The 23763-nt window shown below is 33.6% G+C and overlaps 1 protein-coding gene across 1 annotated transcript in view; it reads left to right on the top strand.

Moving 5' to 3' along the window:
• LOC138324389 (uncharacterized) overlaps positions 1 to 23763 on the top strand; it is a 182988-nt gene that overhangs the window by 113428 nt on the left and 45797 nt on the right. Inside the window, 9 exon segments of the mRNA XM_069269457.1 lie at positions 935 to 961; positions 3356 to 3437; positions 4569 to 4736; positions 5787 to 5930; positions 7876 to 7941; positions 8852 to 9268; positions 10309 to 10407; positions 17044 to 19182; positions 22487 to 23488. Of these exon segments, the coding sequence (XP_069125558.1) occupies positions 935 to 961; positions 3356 to 3437; positions 4569 to 4736; positions 5787 to 5930; positions 7876 to 7941; positions 8852 to 9268; positions 10309 to 10407; positions 17044 to 19182; positions 22487 to 23488 (4144 nt within the window).

The raw sequence follows: 23763 nt of genomic DNA, 5'->3' as shown, positions 1-23763 counted from the left end.
AACTGTAAATATTAAAAAAGCAAAATTCAAAAATAACATTTAGATTACTTTTTGACCATATAATGTATACAATTAATATTTTGCAACAGGAGCGAGACGGGTCCAGTTTGTATATAACGATAAACTGCATCCAGCTCCCAACCTGTGTGTTTCAACCCAGGTTCGTAGGGTTTATGCTTGACTTTTTTCAGTGAAGGAAAACGAGACAAAGACTTGTAACACGTAACAATATTTAGTTATAAGGACATATTACAATGTACATATTAAACAATGTATTACATAAGACGTAGGGCCCAACAACAATGAGACTAACACATATATTTACAAAATATCCCCCGTCAACCCCTCCATACCCCACCTGAAACCCTACCATCCTATAACTATAAACATGCCCCCTTCCTGCTTCCTATTACCCGCCTCTAAAACCTATTTGGTTCAGGAACTCAATCCTTCAGTATACCACTCTGAAATGGACAGAACACCCCTATATATACGCGACTATAACAATACATGCACGATCGACCAATAAAAAGACGGAACACAACACAGGCGCTCGAGACAATGACATATTATACACAACAGCTACATGTGAACAAGATACACACACACTCTTACAGCTTGCATAGGACCACGACACCATATATATTCCCATAAAACACAAAGTATTTTCAAGCCCTGCTACAATTTATATGCATTCTGAACATTTTCATCACTTGTTACTGTTCAAAAGTTGATATGAAATGATCTGTAGAAATATTTTTTTCTTTTTGTTTTTAAAAGCATTTATTTACAAGTTTCCCTTCCAGGATCCAACCCATTGAATCCAATTCATTATGATTTATTGTATTAAAAATATGCATGTTTTTTTATTTAAATTATTTTATTTATTCATTTCCTTATTCCGATTCTCTCCATTTTTGCATGTGGACAACAGTTACTCCACGACCTAGAGCCTCACCAGGTGAGAACTAGGTCACTGTGACCTAGTTGTAGTGCTGCTGTACCCTCCCCTAGCACGTAACCTTATTTGTACCATTACACTGCAGTGAAACTTTGAACTGGCATCAACATTTCAAAATAGATTTAGGCCTAATTTACTCTGAACAGTCAAATTTTGCTTTTGGGGGAGGGGTATAAGATATTTTGATAACAAGAAATTAGATAATTAGATTCTTTATACAATTTATGTAATTAAAGAAACTATCAATTGAGTTTTGTTCTCAATAAAGGACAACCCTTTTGATGTATAAAAATGAATCCATTTAAGTAAAAATTACCTCTAAGATGAAATTTTAGCATATCTTGATGAAGAAGTTACTCTGCAAATCTTGGTTTGACAATCTTGGTTTGACAAACATATGTGAATGTACTACCATTTTGTGGGGAAATTTTGCACAGAGAACAAAAGAAATGTTTTGAACGTAATCTTAGAAATAGTCATTTAGAAAGAAAAGATAATTTTAGAATCTTTCAGTGTAGACATTGAAGATGTTTTTATCTAAAGTCATTCATAATGAAATCAATATCCTTCCTCCTAACCCCACACATTGTACAGCACATTACATAGATAAATTTGAATTTACTAAAATGATTTTAATGAGACATTAAGGAATTACTTTTTTAATTAATATCCAACACTGTAGTCCATTTATTTGTTTAAAAAGTCATTCCTTATATTCACTGCTACTAAAATTTTTATAAAACATGGTTCTATATTGAAAAAATTATTTTATCATTCCTGTAGTGTCCTCAATACTCTAGGTGTTCCTATCGCTGTCGTTATATCCATCCCTGAAATATCTTGTAGCAAAACTGAAGGCAACAGAAAACACAGGTAAATTGGTCTTTGATGTACATAAAAAGAATTGAATAAAGGTAGAATGAGATTGATCGTGTGGCTTTGAAATTTGGCGTCACTCTCTCTGTAATATTAAAGGGAAGTTTCTGCCTGTGATTGGTCAGTTTTTTTCTCCCGGAGTACATCCAGTTTTACTCTGAGATAGTCCGGGGGTGGATATAACATCAGTGATAGTAACCCATTGAGCATCTAGGATGTACATGTATCCCCCTCAACTTGTGTGGGAATTTAGCATTTTAAACCAAGGAAGACTAGAAATAGTTTTATTGTCAGAAGATGGCGTATATGTTTTATCTGTGTGTTATATGTTGTTTTGATCTCATAAGAGGAGAAACCATTGGATGTAACTGTTCATTAGCAGGATTCTCACTAAGTTTTTTAATAGATGGTTGAAAATAAATGATAGGTGGTTTGGGGCCGCTCGCCGTTATCATGGCCAATACCTATTTCTGACAAAAATAGCTGGTTGTAAACAAGGACATAGACGGCTGTTTTTGCCGGCAACCGGCTTTTAACGAGAACCATGATTAGTTGTCTATAGTTGGGAATCGTCATCTACACTGTATTTCGATCCAAAAGATTCCAAATGAAAATTAAAAAAAAAAAAAATTGTCTCCATCTTGAAATGGCCTGGGACATATAGTATTTATAATTACCTCATCAATCCATCATTCCTTAACACCTCTTGTTTTTGACTCTGTAAAGCACTTATATTTGTATCTCTATTTTATTATACTGATTTATTCACTTCTTGGCATGGAAATTGTTTTCTTTCAATAATTTAAACAATTGGTCTTGCTTTATAAATAAACATGCAAACCTGATCACTTTATACAAAATTAATTGTTTTACGGTTTTACAGCTGATTTTACTTAATGCCTTTCAGACTAAAAGGTCATAGGTTAAGGTCATTTCATGACATTGTGTGCATTATACATGTATTTGTGACTTTTGTTTTCATATTTACAGGCTAGTTCATATATAAACATTTAATCAAGAACAAAGAGAGTTACTGTTCTATTTTCTTGCTAGATATACATTTGTATGAAGTAGATGTTTTAAAGCATGTTTTCTTTGTTATCAAAATGGAATAATTATTAAATTTGGAACATTTCTATGGTTTGGCAATTATTTTACTTGATTGTAGAGATGAACCTGAGATTTTGTTAGTCAACAGGTCCACTTTGTTATAATATTTACAAGCATTGATTTTAAATTCTGTATAGATTAATTGTAAAAAATTTTGTAAACGTAATACTTGATGGTCACACTTATGGCACAACAACTATTCACGAATCAATTATGGCAAGTTAAAGCGTTTTTTACATGTATTAGATAGTTATTAACTTGGTTACTGTACTAATGTTAGTAGTATATCATACAGTGTTTTTGTATAACACAGATTGGCTGTTAATTAACTAATGTTGGAAGTACAGATCATATGATTGGCTATCATTATCCTGGGTTCTGATTGGTCCAAACTCGTGTATTTTTCAGGAATCGGAATCAGTAGCTGAAGAATCAGGTAGTGATGTGGGCTCAGTGGAGGAACGGTCAGCACCACAGGCGCGTGAAGAAGGTGTGTAGTAAAATGTGAAATAGTACAAATATGAGGTGTGGCCAAGAGAAATCAATTAGACTAGTCCTGTATACTTGTTTAAACAGAGACAGTAGACTCAGATGTGTGCTAAATACTTCATAGATTTAGATGTCAATCTGCACGAGTATCTTAATCACACATTTCTTTTAGTCATATTAGTCAATAAACTAAGCTGCTTCATGGATTAAATCATCGTAATCTTGAAATTAAAAAAGGAGCTTTCAAATAATGGATAGTTATGAGGTATATCTTTGTAGAATGATTTAAATGTTTGCATCCAAATCCCTTCATTTATGTAGTCATCATCATTTCATTTTCATTTACCCTGATTCCATCTTCTTTATTTATGCTTATTCCGTCTTCATGCTTATTCCATCCCATTTGCATTTAGCCTTATTTCATCTTCATTTTATCACTTGTTCTCATTTATAGTTTTGTCAAACAATAAGCATATTTCATAAGAGATATCAAGAGTCTGATATCCATGTTAAAATTTACTTTGGGAATTGGAATCTAACTGAATAGATCTATCAACAAATGGTTGATATCTTGCCAATTTCAAACTTCTGTCCTTAATTGTATAGAAAGGAGATCTGTCCTTCATACATAATTTCTTATTAATAACAAATATATGCAAGTAGTATGAGTGTCTTTAATGTACAACAAAAAATGTGGTCATCCAATTCCCCTATAAATCAAAATATAAAAAAAGGAAGAAAATTCCGTAGTATTTTGTGTCAGAGATTTCCAAAGGCTCTATGGGGAAAGAAACAAAACAACAACAAAAAAACAAATAAAACAAACAACTCCCCTCCCCTCCCCCCCCCACCCCCACCCAAAAAAAAAAAAAAAAAAAATTGACAAATTGATCAATCAATAACAAAAATATCATGCTGATCAATTATTGCACTCCATCATGTTCTTCATTCATACTTCACAAGTCTTTGTTTAATCAGACAACTGTTCTGCTTTGGGGTATGTGGGAGGGAGCAGTCATATGAGAGTCAGGGAATGTGTTGTCTCATCTGCTGTGGTCCTCTTATTGTAAATAACTACATAACACAGGTTAAGTAAGTAATGATGTATGGTGACCATTTTTTGCCGGTGTAGATACAGAACAGGGCGATGATGACCAGATAATATCGGAAGTTGACTCCCGAAGGGGTGTCGCTAAAGAAGACATCAAACATGAAAGCAACCAGGAGGATTTCTTTGATTTGATTTCACAATTGGATAAATACGCCGAAGTGAAAGATAAACGACAGACGAAAGATCAAGGTATAACGTTGTCAGCACATATAGCATGTCTTGCTGCATGACAATCCAAAGACTGTTTAACAACGACAGATAATTCACTTCACTAACTGGGAATATAAAAATGGCTTATCTTTTAGCTGTCATTGGCTGACGACCGCCATAAGCTCCTAAAATAAAACCTAAAACTTACACAGCATGGCTTATTGTTATATACTCACAGACTTCAAAAGTCTTCTCTCTCTCTTACTCTCTGTCTCGCTCTCTCTCTTTAAACCAAAATTATTTCAATGATATCACAATGGGAAAAATTACTAACATTGTAACTGATATTCTGAACTATGGGAAACCTAAAATCAGCTATAACGTATGACTGACACAAACTTAGTGTGCTTCTTATCAATGTAATACTATAACCCCCTGTCTTTCTTTATTTTTCCTCCCTTTTTGTGTGTATTTATTTATCCATTGATTATAAATGATTTGATAATCATGGTTATATTTATGTATACCTTTACTAACATAAATAATTATCAAAATCTTTATATACATATACAAATAAGATGCATGTAAAGGTTGGGGAAAATTTTTAGCTTAGGTTTTGTATTTTATGGATATCAACTTCACATTATACTTCAAAAGTAAGCTTTGTGAAATGAAGTATAATATTCAGTTAAAAAGAATTTCTGAAAAATTTGCTAAATGAAATTATAGGTTTCTCTAGAGTTCAGCCAGCTTGCTCTCTGCATTCTATGAAAATGCTATATGCTTTAGCATCAATCATTATTCATATGCTTTAGCTACTATAGATATATAGAAACATTTGTCTCAAAAATGTCAGGTTTACTTTTGATATTTTAATTGATGTTCTTGTTTTCAGATGTTAGCGGGAACTTTGTTGATAACTTTTGTGCAGATTTAGTTTACCAGATTGTATAAGTCATATGATTTTCTGTTTGTGATTGACAAACTGATTTTAGTTGGCATCATGTGACCTATTGTTATATCATGTGACCTATAATGTGATGTCATGTGACCTGTAGTTTGATATCATGTGACCTCGGCACACTTCAGATACGGAAGATAGGCAATCTATCCAAGAGGATGAGTTCACTCTAAATCGCCACGATCGTGATGTCGCTGCCTCTGAATTTATTTCTAAACTGGAGAGCGTTGGTCAGCAATCTGCCCCACAACAAATGGCCTCTCAGAGCCAAGGTATTACTGCACGGCCCGGTTGTTTATCCTGTAACCTTGGTATTGTGGTGTATTCTGTGGAATTTTACTACATCCCATAATAGTCTCTTTTCTTTAATGAATATGCATGTAATCAACACATAATTTGAACAAAAAACATCACTTACTAACAGGCATGGTTGAATTTTTTTTATTCAAATATTATAACTTGTATTATGTTACATTAAAAACCACTATAGGTTATAATTATAACTATTATTATTTTTACACTAAAAACCACTATAAGCTGTAATTATCCTACATCAATTTTTACATACCTAATCCAAAAGATAATATGTATGCATGTCTGTTAAAACAAATGTATCATTGATATATTCCTTATCTTACAGACAATAGGTTCCTCCAAAGATAATAACGCTGAATTGTAAAACTTTAAATGTGACAATACAAGGAAGATACTTTTGGAAATTTCAAATTTTCAAACGTGAGCAAATCTGATTGTTATATATATTGGTCAAAAGACAGATCACGTCTTATCTTTAGCAATACTGTATATTAAAAAAAAAACCAATTCAAAGATTTTTGAAAACATCTGAGTTCATATAAATTCTGATAATCTTTCATACATCTGTAATCATAAACATTTAACTGCTATAAACTATAATTATATATATCTTGGCAATTTATTTACTGTATACTTCTTATATTTCATACTAAATACATTAATTAAGAAAATGTGTTGATGATATGATAAATTTTAGTCTGATCAATATGACTTGTAACTGTTTAGGATATTATTCCCTGGTATATTGATAATTAATGGCTTCACATATCGTCTTTAAAGCTGATTAGTTAAATTTTGTAAATCAAAGAGAAATACCTGAAGCATTGTTGTAATGTGTACATAAATGTATGTAGACATCCTGTACATAATAATACCATACAGTAAAGGAGACACCCTTGTAAAATGACATGTTACAACCCTATAATGACACCTCCTTATAAGGTCATCTATATTTACTTACTATCATACCTACATCCTCTCTCAACACATGCATACTAGGGTCAATATCCAAGTTTGTGCATGTGTTTCCAATTCTCATCTCCAATTAGGGTCTCTAGCTATTTTCTACATCAGTGTTTTCTGTGTTGATGTTGTGAAGTTTTGGTGTCTTTTTGTGATCTTTAGTCTATTTATCTATCTAAAATCTTCTATTTTGAGTTCTTTTTTATATGTTTCTATGATTGTGTCTCACTGTCTTTTATTTTGAACTAATGGTGTTACTCTGGTAACTATCTGGTGAGACGTCGGTGTTGTATTTCCTAGGACGATAGATGTTTGTTGTTTTGAGTTCTCTGTGGTGGTAGTATGACAGTTCATTAGATGTTTGTTGTTACCGCAGTAAGGTTAAGGGGAGACAAATTGTTAATCCAAGGGAGATAATCCTCCCAACCAGGGGAGATAATCTGTCAAAACAAGTGAGACAGTTGAATATTTTTCCATTTCAGATGTAATTAATTTTATGTTATTTTGATCTGATATTCAACACTTGGATGATGAAAGTAACAGATTAAAGCTAATGCTATTTCAGATAAAAAATTTTCTCTTCGGAATTGCAACGATAAAACTGTTTCTTTTTAAGCCAAAAATGTTAATACTGTCAAACCTGTCTAAAAGACTACCCAAGGGACAAAGAGAAAACATGGCCTTAATAGCCAAGTGGCCTTTATACACAGGTCAAATTGTGTTAAAATTTACCATTTAGGACCTTTTAAATGAGGTCTTATCAAGCAGATGGTCTTTATACTTGGATGATTAAGGCAGGTTTCACTGTATTGCATTTTGCTTTGTTCTCACGTCAATTTAGTATTCTGTTTGGTGGATGAAGGTCAAATTATGGTGGTAAACTTTGGCTAATGTATTGATAAGGGGAATAAATATGACCTTGACTTTGGGATATTACAGACACGGAGGATCCCGAGGGAACTAGGACTCCCCCACCGAGTCCGGTAGAGAAAGGTTTTCCTTCAGGTACAAACTCACACGTAACAAGACATATAATCACCTAGACTTCTCTGTATCTTACACAAGTCTGTTGTACGGGGCTAGTCTGTCTGCATCTCTCTAGACTATATATACTGACTTGTGTTCTGTTTGATGATCTGTAATTACCGTAGTGTGCTGTGAAGTTGCTGATTAATCAACTTGCTTGTTGATCCTTTTTGTTGCTGTTCTGTGTGAAATGTATCTATACTATCCTATCTGTACTCTGAGCTATGGATTCTCAGACTCTCTTCTCGATATATCCTTCTCATGAAAACAAACTAGATTTTGTGTATAATATTTGTGCTTCTCAAATAATACCTGATAATGCCTTTATATCAGTAATTCTCCTCTCATACATATGTCATATATACGTGCCCAAAAGTGCTTTCCTAATGCAATTCTTTTAACAAATGTTGTAATCTCTTAATATTTTATCTTGCTAATATTAAAAACAAACTGAACAGTTGTTCCTAAATTGTCCCTAAAACTAACCCACTTAAGCCTCAAGTCTTCAAGATTAGTCCAGTTTTTCAAAGCTTATCTTTGTCATAGTTTTTGCCCTTGGATCAGTACATGTATTTGAAATAAAGGTGGAAAAAAAAATCCTCATTAAAAGTTGTTTATAAGATAAAGAAGGAAACAAAAAGTCTTTTGAGGTTACTTCACCCTTGCGTACTGGAAAAATAAACATCAACCTGCAAGATAAAAGAAAAAAATAATAAGCAAAATTTAGAAATACATCAAAGATTTTGACAGTTTTTATCTTGCCAAATGTTTGGTAAGAGGGATAACTGCATGAAGTAGATATTTTCTAATTTTGACATTGATGCACATTATAGCACTATGAATGCTAGATTAAAAGGATATAATTATTTCTGTAGTAAATTAGAAAAATAAAAGATGAGTTTTGTGTTTGGCAATCATCTTAGTAGTACAGCTTTGCCATCTTCAACGTATTCATATATATATGAACAAGAAATGCTTAGTTGGCTGACGATTGTTCTTATCCTTTCACTTGCTGCTAATCACACCTCCACAGAGGAGAGTTCCGCTCTTGCTAGTCTCACTGAGACAGCAGATGAATACGAGGAGTACACAGAGGAGATTGAGGAAATTTACCAAGAGTCAGATGACAATGGTAAAACATGGAAAACTGTCAAAAAAATAACCACCATTACGCCGTCTGGTACGACTGAACGAACCGTGGTGATGGAAGGTACCAAGACTCGCACCGCTTTGTGTACAAGGGGACTTAACTCCAAGCGTTGTTGTTCTGCACATGTGACATTGTCATTAGCACGACCTGATGATAAATCTTGATGAAAACGTTTTTTAGAACTATAGAACAAAGAGACAATACCCTTGAGAAATTTTAACATTGTGTGTATATATCTTATAGTTGTTGTAATCACTTTCTCGTTAATATATTAACATTTCTTAATGTAACCAATAATAAATTTAGTACATGTGTATGCATTTGTTTGACAAAATGATCTGCATGACTTGTTATTTGAACGATACTTTACATCATATATGTATTTGCATGTTTTGTAGGTATGATGTTGTACTGTATATAAAGTGGAAACACAATAATGTTTTGATTCTTGATATGTAGGAACCATCAAAATTCAAGTTCAGCGATATTTATTTGCATATGTTCTTACCTTGTCAACTCAAAAATTAAAACAAAATACTTCAAATTAAATAAGGCTTTTAAAGCAGAGTTGGTTTAATATCAGTAGTTTGTAGATTTTATACCTACAGAAAGTTTAAGATAAATGTAACTATAACCACTGCCTAGAAATTATGAACCAATGTAGGAATATATTTGTCCTACCATTTTATAAACTGGTAGATCCTTTCTTTAACTAATCAGTAATTTGTGTATTCATTACCTGAAGTGTTGAGAGACAATCAAGAATCTATTTTAAGGTTTCATGTAGTCACTTCTTGGTGTTTTCTTTATAAACACATTTCTTTAAAGTTTTTCTTTTGGATCTTTAACAAATGATGTTTCAAAGATAATGAATTGGTCAGTAATGATTCAAAATATTTTAACTAAAGTAAATTCAGATAGATGTTCTTTTGAAAAATTCATGAATAATTCAAAATATTTCAAAAGTATGGATGCTCTTAAATGAAATTAAATGAAGCAAAGTCAGCAATAGTGATGATGTAAATTTCCTTGTTGCTATTTTACGATTCTTTTATTTTATGTAGCTTTTTCGGTTTCAGAGAAAGGAAATCTGGTTTTATAATGAAATAATTAATAGGACTTGAGACAGATTTATCCAAGGTATTAAGCTTTTCAATTTACTAATCTTTTTTTTGTCTCACTCTTGTTACTTTCAGAGCAAGTTGCACCAGATTCTGCAGCAATTGAGGCCTTAGCTGAAAGTTTATCCTTCGGTGAGCCCCCAAAGGAAGAGGCTCCCCAACCAGAGGAAACTGGTGTGTAGACTAGGATCCATGTTTGTTTGTCATTGTTGAGGCCCATTAAAGGGGCACCTGATACGTCAGTTGTTTTATGTGTAGTGGAACCTGCCAAGCTTATTTCTGTATCCATTAACCAGCAAAATTAATCGGAAAGTATTTATTGTAGAAATATTCATATCTACAAAAATGTTTGACCTGTAAACTAGAGTTTCAACCTTGTTTGGTTTAAGAATTGGACAAATAATTCACTGCAGGCAAAGAGCAGCACATCATTCCTTAGTTACCACTATGGCAACCTTAGAAACCATATTTCACACTGCCATTTAACCTCAGGGATTTTGATCTTACCCTGTGATGATGAAAAAACGTCCAATTTGACCATAATCATTCACAAAATCATTACATTATCCTTGAAATGTAACAGGAAAGGCCTGTGCTGTTAAAATTTGTAATTAATTTGTGGTGATATGACATTCTGGCAATAGAAATTCCTTCAACTGTACACAAGTCACTTGGATACATAAATCCATGACCTTTCGCTACATTTCGTTGTGTCAGATTAAGAAGGGCCAGAAAGAAGGAAACCTATGCACCTGTATATATATTATACCAGGTATACTGTTATCCTTATCAATATTGAGGGTGCAATTCTCCACATTTATATTAAGAGTCCACAATCTTTGAATATTTTTGGCTGAAGTATTTCGGTCAAGTATATATTTGGATAATGTGGCTTATTTAGCTACCAGAACCTTAGGCAAGTCTTAGCCTTAGAAGATATGGAAGGAATATTAGATATAAATGACGCCACTGAATTGACATTAGTGAAATATACACTCAGGTAAAGCATCATCCATGACATGACCGAAAAAAAAAAAAAAAAAAAATAGAAAAAAAAAATAGATTCATCACGTACAAGGCTGAAACCTAGTTAGCGCTAAATGAAAATTTTAAAAATGATTTCAAATTTCTGAAAAAAAGGTTGGGCAGGTTCCACATTTAAACCAATATACAGTAGATAAAATACACGTATACCAAGCAATCTAGACACATGATGAGGTGAGAGGAGTGCTGCTATACAGAAATGGCATAATATTATTATCAATGTTCGTCCCGTGCATGATTCTCAGAAAAAAAACATCCTGAGCTCAATCGCATGTTGTGTTCAATAGATCCACTTTACATTACGGTAGAAGAACTTGGACACCTCACAAGTTTTTTAACTTGCAATAGTCTTCTTTTTTCCATTTTGATAAATATTTAATATTGACAATGTTATTTAAGAAGTACATGTGTTATAATTCTATATGTCTGTATTCAATATTTAATGCCTAGATTTGCCATGTAGTATATTATGGGTGTTCTGCCATTAACTAAACTGAGATATTAGAAAGCTTATGGTTAAGGGTTTTATAACGATTAATAATTATATATCTCGCTCATTGTTAAATGTGTTAGCTGTGGTGTTCTATGTTATCAAGTGCAATGTTTGTACAATTATAGAAATTTTTAGATTTTTGTATTGTTATCCGGGATCAGTAAAACTATACAGAGATATTGCTTATCCAAATAAGAACTCTGACAAGAATTCTTCATATATTTTCGCAGCAAAAAAGTATCGATAAAAATAGTGGAAAAAGGTTTAAATCGTGGCAAAATACCCTAGGGTAGACAACTCATAACTATACTCTCTCTGGTATAAACATATATATGTTCTTGGCAGCTGGTCTAGTTACAGCAGTAGTTTCTATTTTTCCATAACAAATAATTTTTAACTGACTTCAATAATTAATTTTAAAAAATTTAGAGTAGAAGAATATATCACTGACGATATATTTCATTATCTTTGAAGAAGGCTTTGTTTCTGAAATAACTAATAGATTTTTTGCAGGTATTATAAGGCGTAACACATCTAGAAGGTGCTTAGATAGGTTTATTTCTGAAATTCGTCGCTGATTTTTTTAGCAATATCAAAGGTGCAAAATAATCAGAACATGAAATCCTAGCATGTAATCCTTTCCCATAAAATCTTAAAAGAAAAATATACAGAATTTCAGGAAATTTTGATTTCAAGAACAGAGCTGTTGATTCTAAATCCACCATGAAGTTCTTTCAGAATAGACATTTACTTTGAATGGAACAGTTTTAAAATTGATTACAGTTTCAGCTGTCTAGTGATTGCAGTGTTTGTGTCTTGATAACTAACTGTTTGACTGAAGTGAACATGTACAATATATACACTACAGTTCTGTCTGATCTGTCTTATAGAACTGCATCGGAAAAAAATACTGAAAAAAAATAACAATAGTTGGGCAAGAATGATTAATTATGCATATATGCTGGGTGTTTCTTTCGTAAAAAGAGAAAAGAAATACAAAAGATTAAAAAAAAAAATCTACATGAACCTGGATTGTTGGGTTGCTAATTTGTATTAAAAGTTAAATAAGGCTGTAGTGTATGTACTAGTGTTTGTTATTTATCAATGCGTTTGTGCCTCTATTGAAACCTACTTCAGTCAAACAGTACAAAGCTGCCTTCTGGATTTGTTATGACTGTTGACCTAGAGAATTTGAAATATATTAAATAATACCTGCAAATTTCATATATTATCTAGATATAAATTCTTATGATTAAATTACTTGTGTAAATGAAATTCTAACAAATTATTTATTTAAATAAATTGTATATTGATTACTCAGAAAAATATATAATCTAATAATTGATTATTATAGGCATGTAAGAAATGTTGCAAAAATAGATTTTAACATCTGAGAATTTTACCTAGATTTGACGCAATATGATTAGAGCTTATATTTATACATATTACAACAAACAAAATCTTGTCTAATGAAGTAGCAAGGTTTCACATTTACTATGAAACCTTATTATCTTGATTTGTTTCTGTCATAAACCTCTAACCGCTTTTAATGCACTGTTGTCATGGTAACCATTTCCAATAAAATTGGATATAGCAAATTTCAAAATTCATTGCATTGTTTTCCTCTTTTTGTTTTTCTTTACTTTTTCATTTATTTCTGCCCCATGAGAAACATTTGGTGATCTGCTTTTAATGTTGATTGAACGAATCTTAATCTCTCGTGCAATGAGTGCATTGAGGAAGTGCCGAAAGTCGAGTCTGCTGATGAAATTTGAGGAACAGTTACTTAGTCACAATTTTTGAGATTCATGACACCAGAAAAACAATTCGGAAAAAGGAATCTAGAAAGAAAACTCATGAAAAATAAGGAGATTATGTCTAAACATTACTTTTAATTCATGTTTGGCTCTTTAACGTCGAAAAATAATTTATTTTTGTAATTGTAAACCAAAGAAAATTTTGTAATTATAGACAAAAGGAAATTTTGAAATGTAACAAAATATTGAAACTTAGAATCCAAAGGAAATTTCTGTATAATATTTTAAGTTTAAAGTTGCCATTGAATATACTTTGAAAAATTTTTCGACCAAATTTTCTTTTTTTGAGTAAATGCTTGTTTTTTTTCCATGCTTTAGCAAATATCTATGACACTGCATGTTCGGTTGCTTTGAGCCATCCATTGTTAGAGGTTTTGTTGCACATGATTTCCTTGAGAATGATATACATGCTCACAGCAAGAGGGTCACACTTCGCAGGAAAGCAACAAAATCGAGAACGAGAAAGCATTGAAAAAATGCTATAAAGACGTTAAAACTTTTGAAAGTGACAAGTTAATGTTTTTCAACAGAGTAGTATCAATTATAAATCACAAGGCATTTTTATTAGAAAATATGATAAAAAAAAATTAAGAAGAGATTAAAATAAGAGAGAAAAAAACCAAAGAATATATTTCATTAGCAAAATATGTCATCTTCATTGAAAGAAGACTTAATTTAGCCAAATTTTTATTAAATTTAAAATAAAGTAATCTTGATTATCTAATGAGAACCTTGTAGCTCGTGTTAAGAAGAATGATATATGGCCAAGCTTATGTTTAATATTGCACAATATTGCACCATAGTGTTTGTTGTTAACATTTTCACATATTGTTCTTTCTTATCCCTCCCCAGAAAAAGAAACTTGAACGTTAAATTTGGTTATTGTTTCATATTTTATTATATATTATTTTATTTACAATTCTGATTTTTATCTGCATATTTTATTTGAAAATCTAGTTTCTTTTTCCCATAGATATTTTACCTATAAATCTTTTTTTTCGTTAGTAAACATTTTTGACACTGGAACCTTTTAGTAGATTCTATAGTTGTTTTTCTACTCTTTGTAGATTTCATGAAAGACCTGCTTGTTGTTTAATTTCTTACAATCCTTTCAAATATACTTTAAAAAATATTATTCAATCTTGGGAAAAAATAATTCCTTAAGTTGAATTCACAAAATTAATCACCAAAATTTTTTGTAATTAAAGGTGATATTCAATCTGTTTTATTTAATTAATATAAAATATTTTTTAAATCTTTACCCCACCTGTTTATTTCATACCTGGTAATGGATGTTGACCAATCAAATAATTTTCCAATTAAGCATGATATATTACCATTGTACTGGTGTCGTGCCCTAGCTGTTAGCATGTCAATATCTATATATGGTTAGCGGTGGAACGTTTTACCCTTATTTCATCAGCTTGACAAGAAATACTCGCACGAAAAAAAATGGAAATAAGAAGGGTCTCCGAATTAATGGTATATTACTTGGAAGCAGTGTAATCAAAACATTAAAAGCAGAATTCTCCAACTTTATTTTGTTTTTTTTTCAAACGTCCTCAATCTGTTGTGGCACAGTTTGTAGTTTTATTTATGTTTTTTTTTTTTTTTTTTTTTTCATTTATGTAATGTTCATGCTAGTAGTGTTCAATTTCAGTTTGTATGCTTGCAAATGGCGTGTAGTCTAGTATCTCATAAATCCAGATAGACAAACTTCACATACCTTATCCAATATGTCGCATCCAGTAACATCACAAGGATAATAGACTTATATCACAATAATTTAATCACAACCATAGAAGCATGTTTTAGTATGAATTGCTGCATTATCAGTATAAAACAGATACAAAAATAATAAGAGCATTTTGCGTAAATTTAACCATACAGAAATTATGTCCATTTTAGATAACAATGCATGAGTGCTTCCCCCTTTTCCAATCCTGATATTCCATATTTTTAGAAGCTAAATCCCGAAACTTGCTTTCAAAAACCTGTAGAGATATGTTAGTTTCTGTATAAAATATGATGCGCTTTGTGTAATATTTGCATGAGTTTGGCCATGTTAGTTTTCCCAAAGTGTGAAGAGTTTTAGAATGCACAAGAGTGATTCAGAAAAAAAATAAATCAGAAAGCGAGGCAATAATGATGAAATGTAGTGATGGTGAATTTAATTAAAGGGAAGTAACCACTTTCTACTTAAGGTATATTGTAAGAAATATAATATACTGCGTCAATTGAAAATTGAAAAAATGTGATAATTAAGAAGTACATGTACAAAGTCACACTCACTTACATACATAGGAGTAAGAAAGAAGAAATGTATGTCTGCTACACTCATATATACATTGATAATTAGTTGATAAGGCAAAGTCTAGAAATAGGCAGAGCCATGTAGGCGCTAAACTATTAACTATATGTTAAATAACTGTATGTCAATTAGTACTTGAGATGATTTATCAATTTTAGCTACTGAGTTTCTTAAGATGATACAAACAATCAAACTTAGGACTAAATGTAATATTTATGAAAGATGATCTATGGTGGAAGGTAATACACATTCAAGGTCAAAAGGTCAACTTATTTAAAATATCTGTAAAAGGAAGCATGTATAGACCTATAGGACATCATGTCTGCAGAGAAACATGGACTCTTGTCTCAAAATATCTCTGCAAGAAATGGAGTTTGAAAAAATACTTTTGCAATAAAACTGCCTAAACCATTGATCTGCAAGAAAATCAACATGAGGAAATGAATATGAGGGGTTGGACAGGGTATGTATTTACACTTTTAGATAAATTTACTAAAACCAGCACTTTTGTGTACAGTATAAAATCATCCAACCTTTTATCACAAATATTTAACACATAAAAAGAGCGAAGCTTAAAAATTGAATGGTAAATACTTTTAAACAGATCAATGTATATACCTTTCAATACTTGACAATGTGTTGTTCCGTTTGTATGGTGGTCTACTATGATATACCTGTATTACGTAAATGATAGTGAGTGAGTGATGTGGTCCTGTGATGTTTTTTTATTCTTTATCTTTTATGTCTTGTAGTGTTTTATAAGTTATCTATACTAGCTAATTAGCTTTCGTAAAACACATATAACTATATATTCAACACAATAATTAACACTACTATACAAATATATCTCTTCATCATCATTGCCATCATCCACAATTATCAAGTCATTGCCATATTAACCCAGGGGGAAATGGTAGCATCATCTCGCCATCTTGGGTGATTTTTTTTTTGCCTACCCAAGAGTGCTTGCTATCCATCGACTACTACTACTCTCAGCTAGTGATCAACTGCGATACTCACAGCATCTGAGCATGCTTTTGGGCCAATCTGGCTGTGCTTGACCTTCTAACTAGCGGAAAGCGTGGAAAAAAATTCATTGATACGATATTTCATATTTTATCTTGGCACTTTCTCGCAAATTTCAGTGTCTCCATATTCGGAAAGCGTTAGCCACCAAATGGTTACTGAGGCAGTGCAAGCAGATGTGGCTTCAGAGCAAGAGGTCATGCCAGTGACCCAGGGGTCAGAGTTCACAGCTCCTCCCTTGGATGAGGATGTTGTCGACGATCAGTTTGAATTCTTAGAGGAAGAAATTAATAAATCAAGTATTGAAACTGAACAGTATGTTGCAGGAAATTTAGGTACTGATATACCTGCAGTGCAGTCTGATCTTTCTTCAAGTGTTGATCCTGAACCAGATATGGGAAGAGTTGTTGAGTGTTTGAAGAAAGATTTAGTGAAGGAAGCCTCTCCACCAGAGCCTAAAAGAAGTCGATCCTCAAGTCTGTCTTCTTCCTCATTTTCATCATCTTCCCATTCTTTGCCTGATCATCATGTTGAGGAAGATGTTCCATCAGAACCATCACAGTACAAAGAGGTACCATCTGGAGAAGACAGATTTGTACAGGACAGTCCAAAGGAAACTGCTGTAGAAGAATCTGAATTGAAATCTGGTGTCATGGAGCTGGTTACAGAGGGAGAGAAAGAAACTTCTCCAATGGAGTCTAATATGGATTCATTTGATGATGCTGGTGGTGTTATTGGTACTGTTCCTGCCCAAGAAACTGTTCAAGAAACAAATATTGATGATAGTGTTCCTGAGACAACACCAGTGCAAGAAACATGCATTGATGATGTTGTTGAAACAAAACCAGTACAAGAATCATATGTTGACAATGTTGTTGAAACAACACCTGTGCAAGAATCATATGTTGACAATGTTGTTGAAACAACACCTGTGCAAGAATCATCTGTTGACGATGTTGTTGAAACAACACCTGTGCAAGAATCATCTGTTGACGATGTTGTTGAAACAACACCTGTGCAAGATTCATCTGTTGACGATGTTGTTGAAACAACACCTGTACAAGAATCATCTGTTGACGATTTTATTGAAACAAAACCAGTACAAGAAACATCAATTGACACAGTTCCAGGACCAGAGCCTGTGACACAAGAAACGACTATCGACGATTGCTTTGATTCTCTCACTAGTGCATCCTCTGCTGACCAACAAATTTACTCCTCAAAGGAGTCAGATTTAGATGACATTTTAGAACAAAATATTGGACATTTGCATCCAACTGAAATAGCAAGTGGAATCAAGGAACCTGAGGGTGTTGAGAAATACGAAAGTGGTGAGGAAGATGATAAACTTTCCTCATCTAGTTCTTCATCATCACATTCATCCAGTTCAGGCGAACATGACTTGCAACAGCCATCTGATGTGAGAGTTCAGTCACCCTTAGCTGATATTGAAGAGCATGTTGAAGAGTCAGTGAAGGAAGAACCAGTTGTTACCCCTGGTTCAGGTTCAGATTCTGCAGAACTTGTTTCTGCCCAACAGAAAGATGCTGAACCTGATCATGAGGAAGCAATAGAGGAGTTTGAAAGTCAGAGCAGTTCAAGTCACACCACTTACTCAAGTGGGGATGATTTGTCTTTACCTTCTGATTCTGAGGATTTCAAGGCTATGGGAGAAGATTATGTGGACAGAGGAGAACAGTATGAAGTGATGGAAGATCGAGCATCAATGGAGAGGACTCTTTCTGGCGAGGTTCAGACTGGGACACAGGAACCTATCGTGGAGGATGTGACAACGAAAGATAAAACTCCACATGAGGAATGTCAGCCTGGTAGTGATGACTTGGACATTGACGAACAAGCACTTGCAGTAGAGGTTTTGAGCAAGAAAGTGGAATCTTCTGTTACTGAATGTCAACCTGCTATAGAGGACCTAGAGGAAGATGAACAGGGAAAAGTATCTGTGGAGAAAATAACGACCAAGATTGAATCTACCGTCCAGGAATGTCAGCCTGCTATTGAGGACCTGGAACATGACACTGAACCAATGGTGGAATCTTTTGTAGACAGAGAGGAACAATATGAGGCTTCAGGTGACAGGGCATCTGTGGAGAGAGTCATCACTGAGACACAGTCAGAAGTTGAGGGCGAGCCAAAGCACACAAAACATGTAGCATTCGAGGAATCAACAACAACTGAGACCACAACCACGTGGGAGAGCCAGGAGTCTGCAGCTGAGGGGAAAGAGGAGTTAACTAAGGGTGAGTCTGGGGTGGTGGTACAAGAAAGGGAATCAGTGGAGGAAAGTTGTCCTCCCACAGAGGAAGGGGCAGCAAACAAGAAAGAAGGAAGTCCTCTAGAGTGGCGTTACCCAGGTGACTCTGAGGAAGGAGAGGCGGAGGGAGAAGGTATCTGTTTGGCCTGACATGAGTTTGACCCAGGCTTTTAGTGCTCCCAATACTATCAAACAAAACTGGTTCAATTCTCCCCAACACAAGACTTCCCCTGTAGGGTAATGATAGCCTGTCCTCTACAGACCGATAGCCCTCCATACACAGACCTACTAATTTAATTTTACCTTGGTTATAAATGTTAAAGTATGTTGGCTGAAAAAAAAAGCTTTTGATTTCAAGAGATCTGGCATGTGATCTTGAATGATAAATTCCCTTTGTTGTAACACTATATTCTCCACTCCAAAGCATGTTACATGTCCACATGCTGTTGCTTCCCCTTTATGAAAATCTCAAACAGCATGAGTGATTTGAAAATCAATGCAGCCAACTTTATCCCACATTACAGTGATGTATGTGGATCAAATTTTTGTTTAGAGAGAGTAAGGGGGAAAAAAAACAAGAGAAAAAAAACTCTTGACAAACCCAAAACCTGTCTTATATATACCACCATAATATTAAATATGAAGTCCCAAGAACACCCTTAGAACCTTTGATTAACAATTTAATGGAATTGATTATGGACCGAAAATGGTTTTTAAATCCATCAATATTTGAATATATCCCTCATTATTTATTGTTTCTGGTCTGATATATATTATTCCATTAATCTTGGTGCTAATAAAAAAAACACAACCAAAACTTAGAACAACTACTAGAATAAAAATAAAAAATGAAAGAGTCATTCTTTTACAATAGGACAAACCTAGAAACTGGCACTAAGACCAATCTATTTATACCACACTAGGATAAAATTCTCCTCAAACTCAACTTGTTTTCTCAAATAAGATTTCTAAACTATACCAAATGTCGCTCATTACTGGCTCTATGTGTCTGTTATCAAAATATGATAATCACTAAGATTGTGATTTAATCTTAATTTGTCCAATGTTTGATCGGAATTGATGAGGATGCTTACCCCCCAGAACACCTGGTTCTTTACACCCTATACTGATTAAGAAGTATCTATACACACTGAATTTATACATTATCCTATTGAAAGGTCAAATCCATTAGTCTACTGTGAGTGTTGACCACAATATCACACTCTACCATATAGATATATTCCTTCATTGGTTCTATTCCAATGATAGCATTGACTAACTTTTAGCTAAAAAGTACTGGTAATTAGATAATAAATCCCAGTGGTCAAATGACATCAATTTCAAAAAATATTTTTCCTTAAGTCTGTTACCATAATCTGTCTTGTGTGTAAAATATAATTCCTGAAACTGCACCCCACCACCAATCCAGCCACCCATGAATCTCCAACCCCCACCCCTATCTCATTTTGCCATGTAAAACATGTCAACTGCTAGTTCCGTGGCATTGAAGATTTTTGTTGTTATTGCTGTCAGTTTGTATGGTTTACATTTACATATACAAAGTGAATTTGATGTTTTGTTTGCCTGTGTGGGTTTGTTTGGTGAATGAAAGCACGTAGTGGTTTGTATGCCAGGTGGTTGGTTGTAATTATCTTCAAGTCAAGGTATTCTTAACTTGACAAACACATATAACCGTCTTGTAATATTTTCAAACGAATATTGAAAATATTTATAAACGCATACCAATATATACTTTATTTCCATATGTATCCATGTAACGGTACATAGAATAATGAATAATGCTTCATTACAAACGACAAAGTAAGACGGTGAAGTTGCATTTCTGAAAAATCACTACAAGTTATTATAGAAGGTGTCAGTGATATATCGTATCCAATATGGGAGAAATCATTGTCAAAAATCTTTAAAAACACTTAAAATTACAACACATGCAAAAAAAAAGAAAGATAATGCATTCAGAAGTCTCAGAAAAGAATGTTATAAATGGATTCTTTGCATGATATAATAATATTCATAAAAACAGTGTGTTGTACATATACAGCTGCAAAAAGATACGATTGGTATAGTAGTTGGTGACATGATCATGACATTTGTAGGCTATAAACACAGTTATGTCATGGCTGTTGCTCATTGCACATAGACAATTAAAAAAAAGGTTTCTTGTCTTCTTATCCAAATACATGAATCTTTTCTATGTCTTTTTGTCTCGTACATGGCTGAATATGGACATAATGTTCTCAGAATATTCATGAAAACATTCCTTTAAAATAAGATATACTTCCATCCATTACTGTAATCTCGCAATACAAATGGACATTTGATATGATAGGTAGGACATGTACACCTACATGTATAACTTGTACAACCTATTAGGCCCTGTATCTACTGTGTATCACTTATACAAACCTATATAGTGGATTGTAGTTGGTTGTGGTTATCTATAGTGTTTAGTCTACAATGGTGTGGTGCTATTCTGAATGCTCTTCATATTCATCCCCCATTTTATTTTCAAAAATAGCAATAATGCAAGAATTGATTGTATGCTAGATCTTTTCTTTCTAAAGTTCAAGATCAAGTTTGATTATGAAATATTTTTGATTTTTTTTTTAAAGATTTTTTTTAAGACAGTTAAAAAAAGAAAGTATGAAAATATGAACTATAAAGTATTCTTTTTGTCAGCAAAATGCCATGCTTAAAGCCAATTATTTGATAAGGATAACTTGCTGCATAAACAATTTTACCACTTTCGTAACATTTAAAGAAAACAGAAGCATCCTTGGAACCAATATTTGCTTCATTTTCAATGAAAACATACAACAAAAGAACATCATTTTAGAGTATCAGTATTCTGGACTATTGAATTGTAAACAGATATTCTTAAATCAATGAGCCAAATTATCATAACGATATTTTCTTTTCTGTGTCACAACAGTTATTCCCCTCGTGCCCTACCCCAGACAACACTCCATTTAATCATTCATTAATTATATCATTATTTTTATTTGTTTTGAACCGTAACCATTTTTGAAATAATTTTTCAGTTCAAGTTTGATTTGAATTTAAACTAACGATTACTTACAAAAAACCTTGCTTTTTATACCTAAATGACTAACTAACTAATTTTTCCCTGTTGGGAAATCAAGGTATAGCTAATATGATAGGTTTGGTGGTGGTCAGGGATGTTATCGTTGGTACAGCGATGAGGTTTATTGTATGTGCCATGCTTGCTTATTGAGAAGTGTTCCTGAGAGCAGATGTTTGCTTTACAGTGTTTGATTCAGATATACCAGCCGAGGAGACAAGATACGAGGAAGTTCTGCCCGATGGTACCATTGTCAAACACAAAAAGATCCGCAAGTTTACACGCCAGCCTACCTTAGACGCGGAAGATGAAGTGAAGTGTGTGGAAGTTACTGAATCAGAAGGTCCGATTAGGGAGGAAATTGATGTGCAGGAATCAGAAGAAATCCTTCCTGATGGTACAATTCACTCGTACCAGAAAGTAAGAAAACATTCCATCAAACATGTCCGTAAAAGTCTGAAGTCAGAGACAGGAGACGAGGAGGACATTTTCGAGGGCGATATAGCAATACCTGGTACAGATAGAGAGGACATCATCGAAACGTTTGAAGAACCAGCACGACAGGTTCAGGATGTAGAAACCATTGAGGATGTACTGCCCGATGGTACAAAAATTAAAAAGCAGATAGTCTCCAATCGGATGGTACATCGCGTCCTCACCCATCACCAGTCAGTAGACGAAGGAGGCGAAAAAAGAGAAGAAAAATATGAAATTGATGAAATCATTCCAGGCACTGAATCTTGCTTCATCGAAGGTGATGAATCTTCATCATCATCCTCTGGGTCCTACACTGACGATGAAGATGATGAGGAACTTGGTGCCGAGATTGAAGCTAGCCTTGGTGAGGTAGAAGAAGTCCTCGCAGATGGTTCTATCATTCGTAAGCGTAAGATAGAAAGTCATGAAACAGTCAGAGTCAAATCGCCATTCGGTAACATTGACGAAGCTGAAGTTTCTAAGACTATCACTGAAGAAAGATACATCCCGAGCCCACGATCGACATCTCCAGTGACCGTGCAAGATCAGGAAGACTTCCGTGATATGGCTAAGGATGTCGTTCAGAGGACAGTCAGATCTGCCCATATTGAAGCAGTGCAGAAAGGTGATGAGATAGAAACAACCTTTGATAAAACAGAGGATGAAATGAAGGCACCATTTGGGCATTCACTTCCGGAGGCAGCAGAAACAGGTAACAATTAAAGCTTAGGGTGGAGGTACAGTGGGCTTGGGCTCGAGTTGTCGGTACTGTAGTCGGCAGTTGTGGTCTGTTAGTCATCAGTGTTGTTGTTTTCAGGTCATTATCATGAGCTTTATCTACATAATAGTCTTTTTGCAGTGAGGTGGCTCCAATTTGCAAAAGAAATGAATTTGAAAAAGAGATAAAACAGAAAAAGAAATCAGGAAAATTGTTATGAAAAAAAAAAAGATATTGCAAAATTTTCAAAATAACAATAAAATGTTGAT

This window comes from Argopecten irradians, chromosome 5, assembly GCF_041381155.1.
Source record: "Argopecten irradians isolate NY chromosome 5, Ai_NY, whole genome shotgun sequence".
NCBI classification, from domain to species: domain Eukaryota; kingdom Metazoa; phylum Mollusca; class Bivalvia; order Pectinida; family Pectinidae; genus Argopecten; species Argopecten irradians.
The sequence above is the reverse complement of the archived record's forward strand: the minus strand, read 5'-3'. Positions and strand labels throughout refer to the sequence as shown.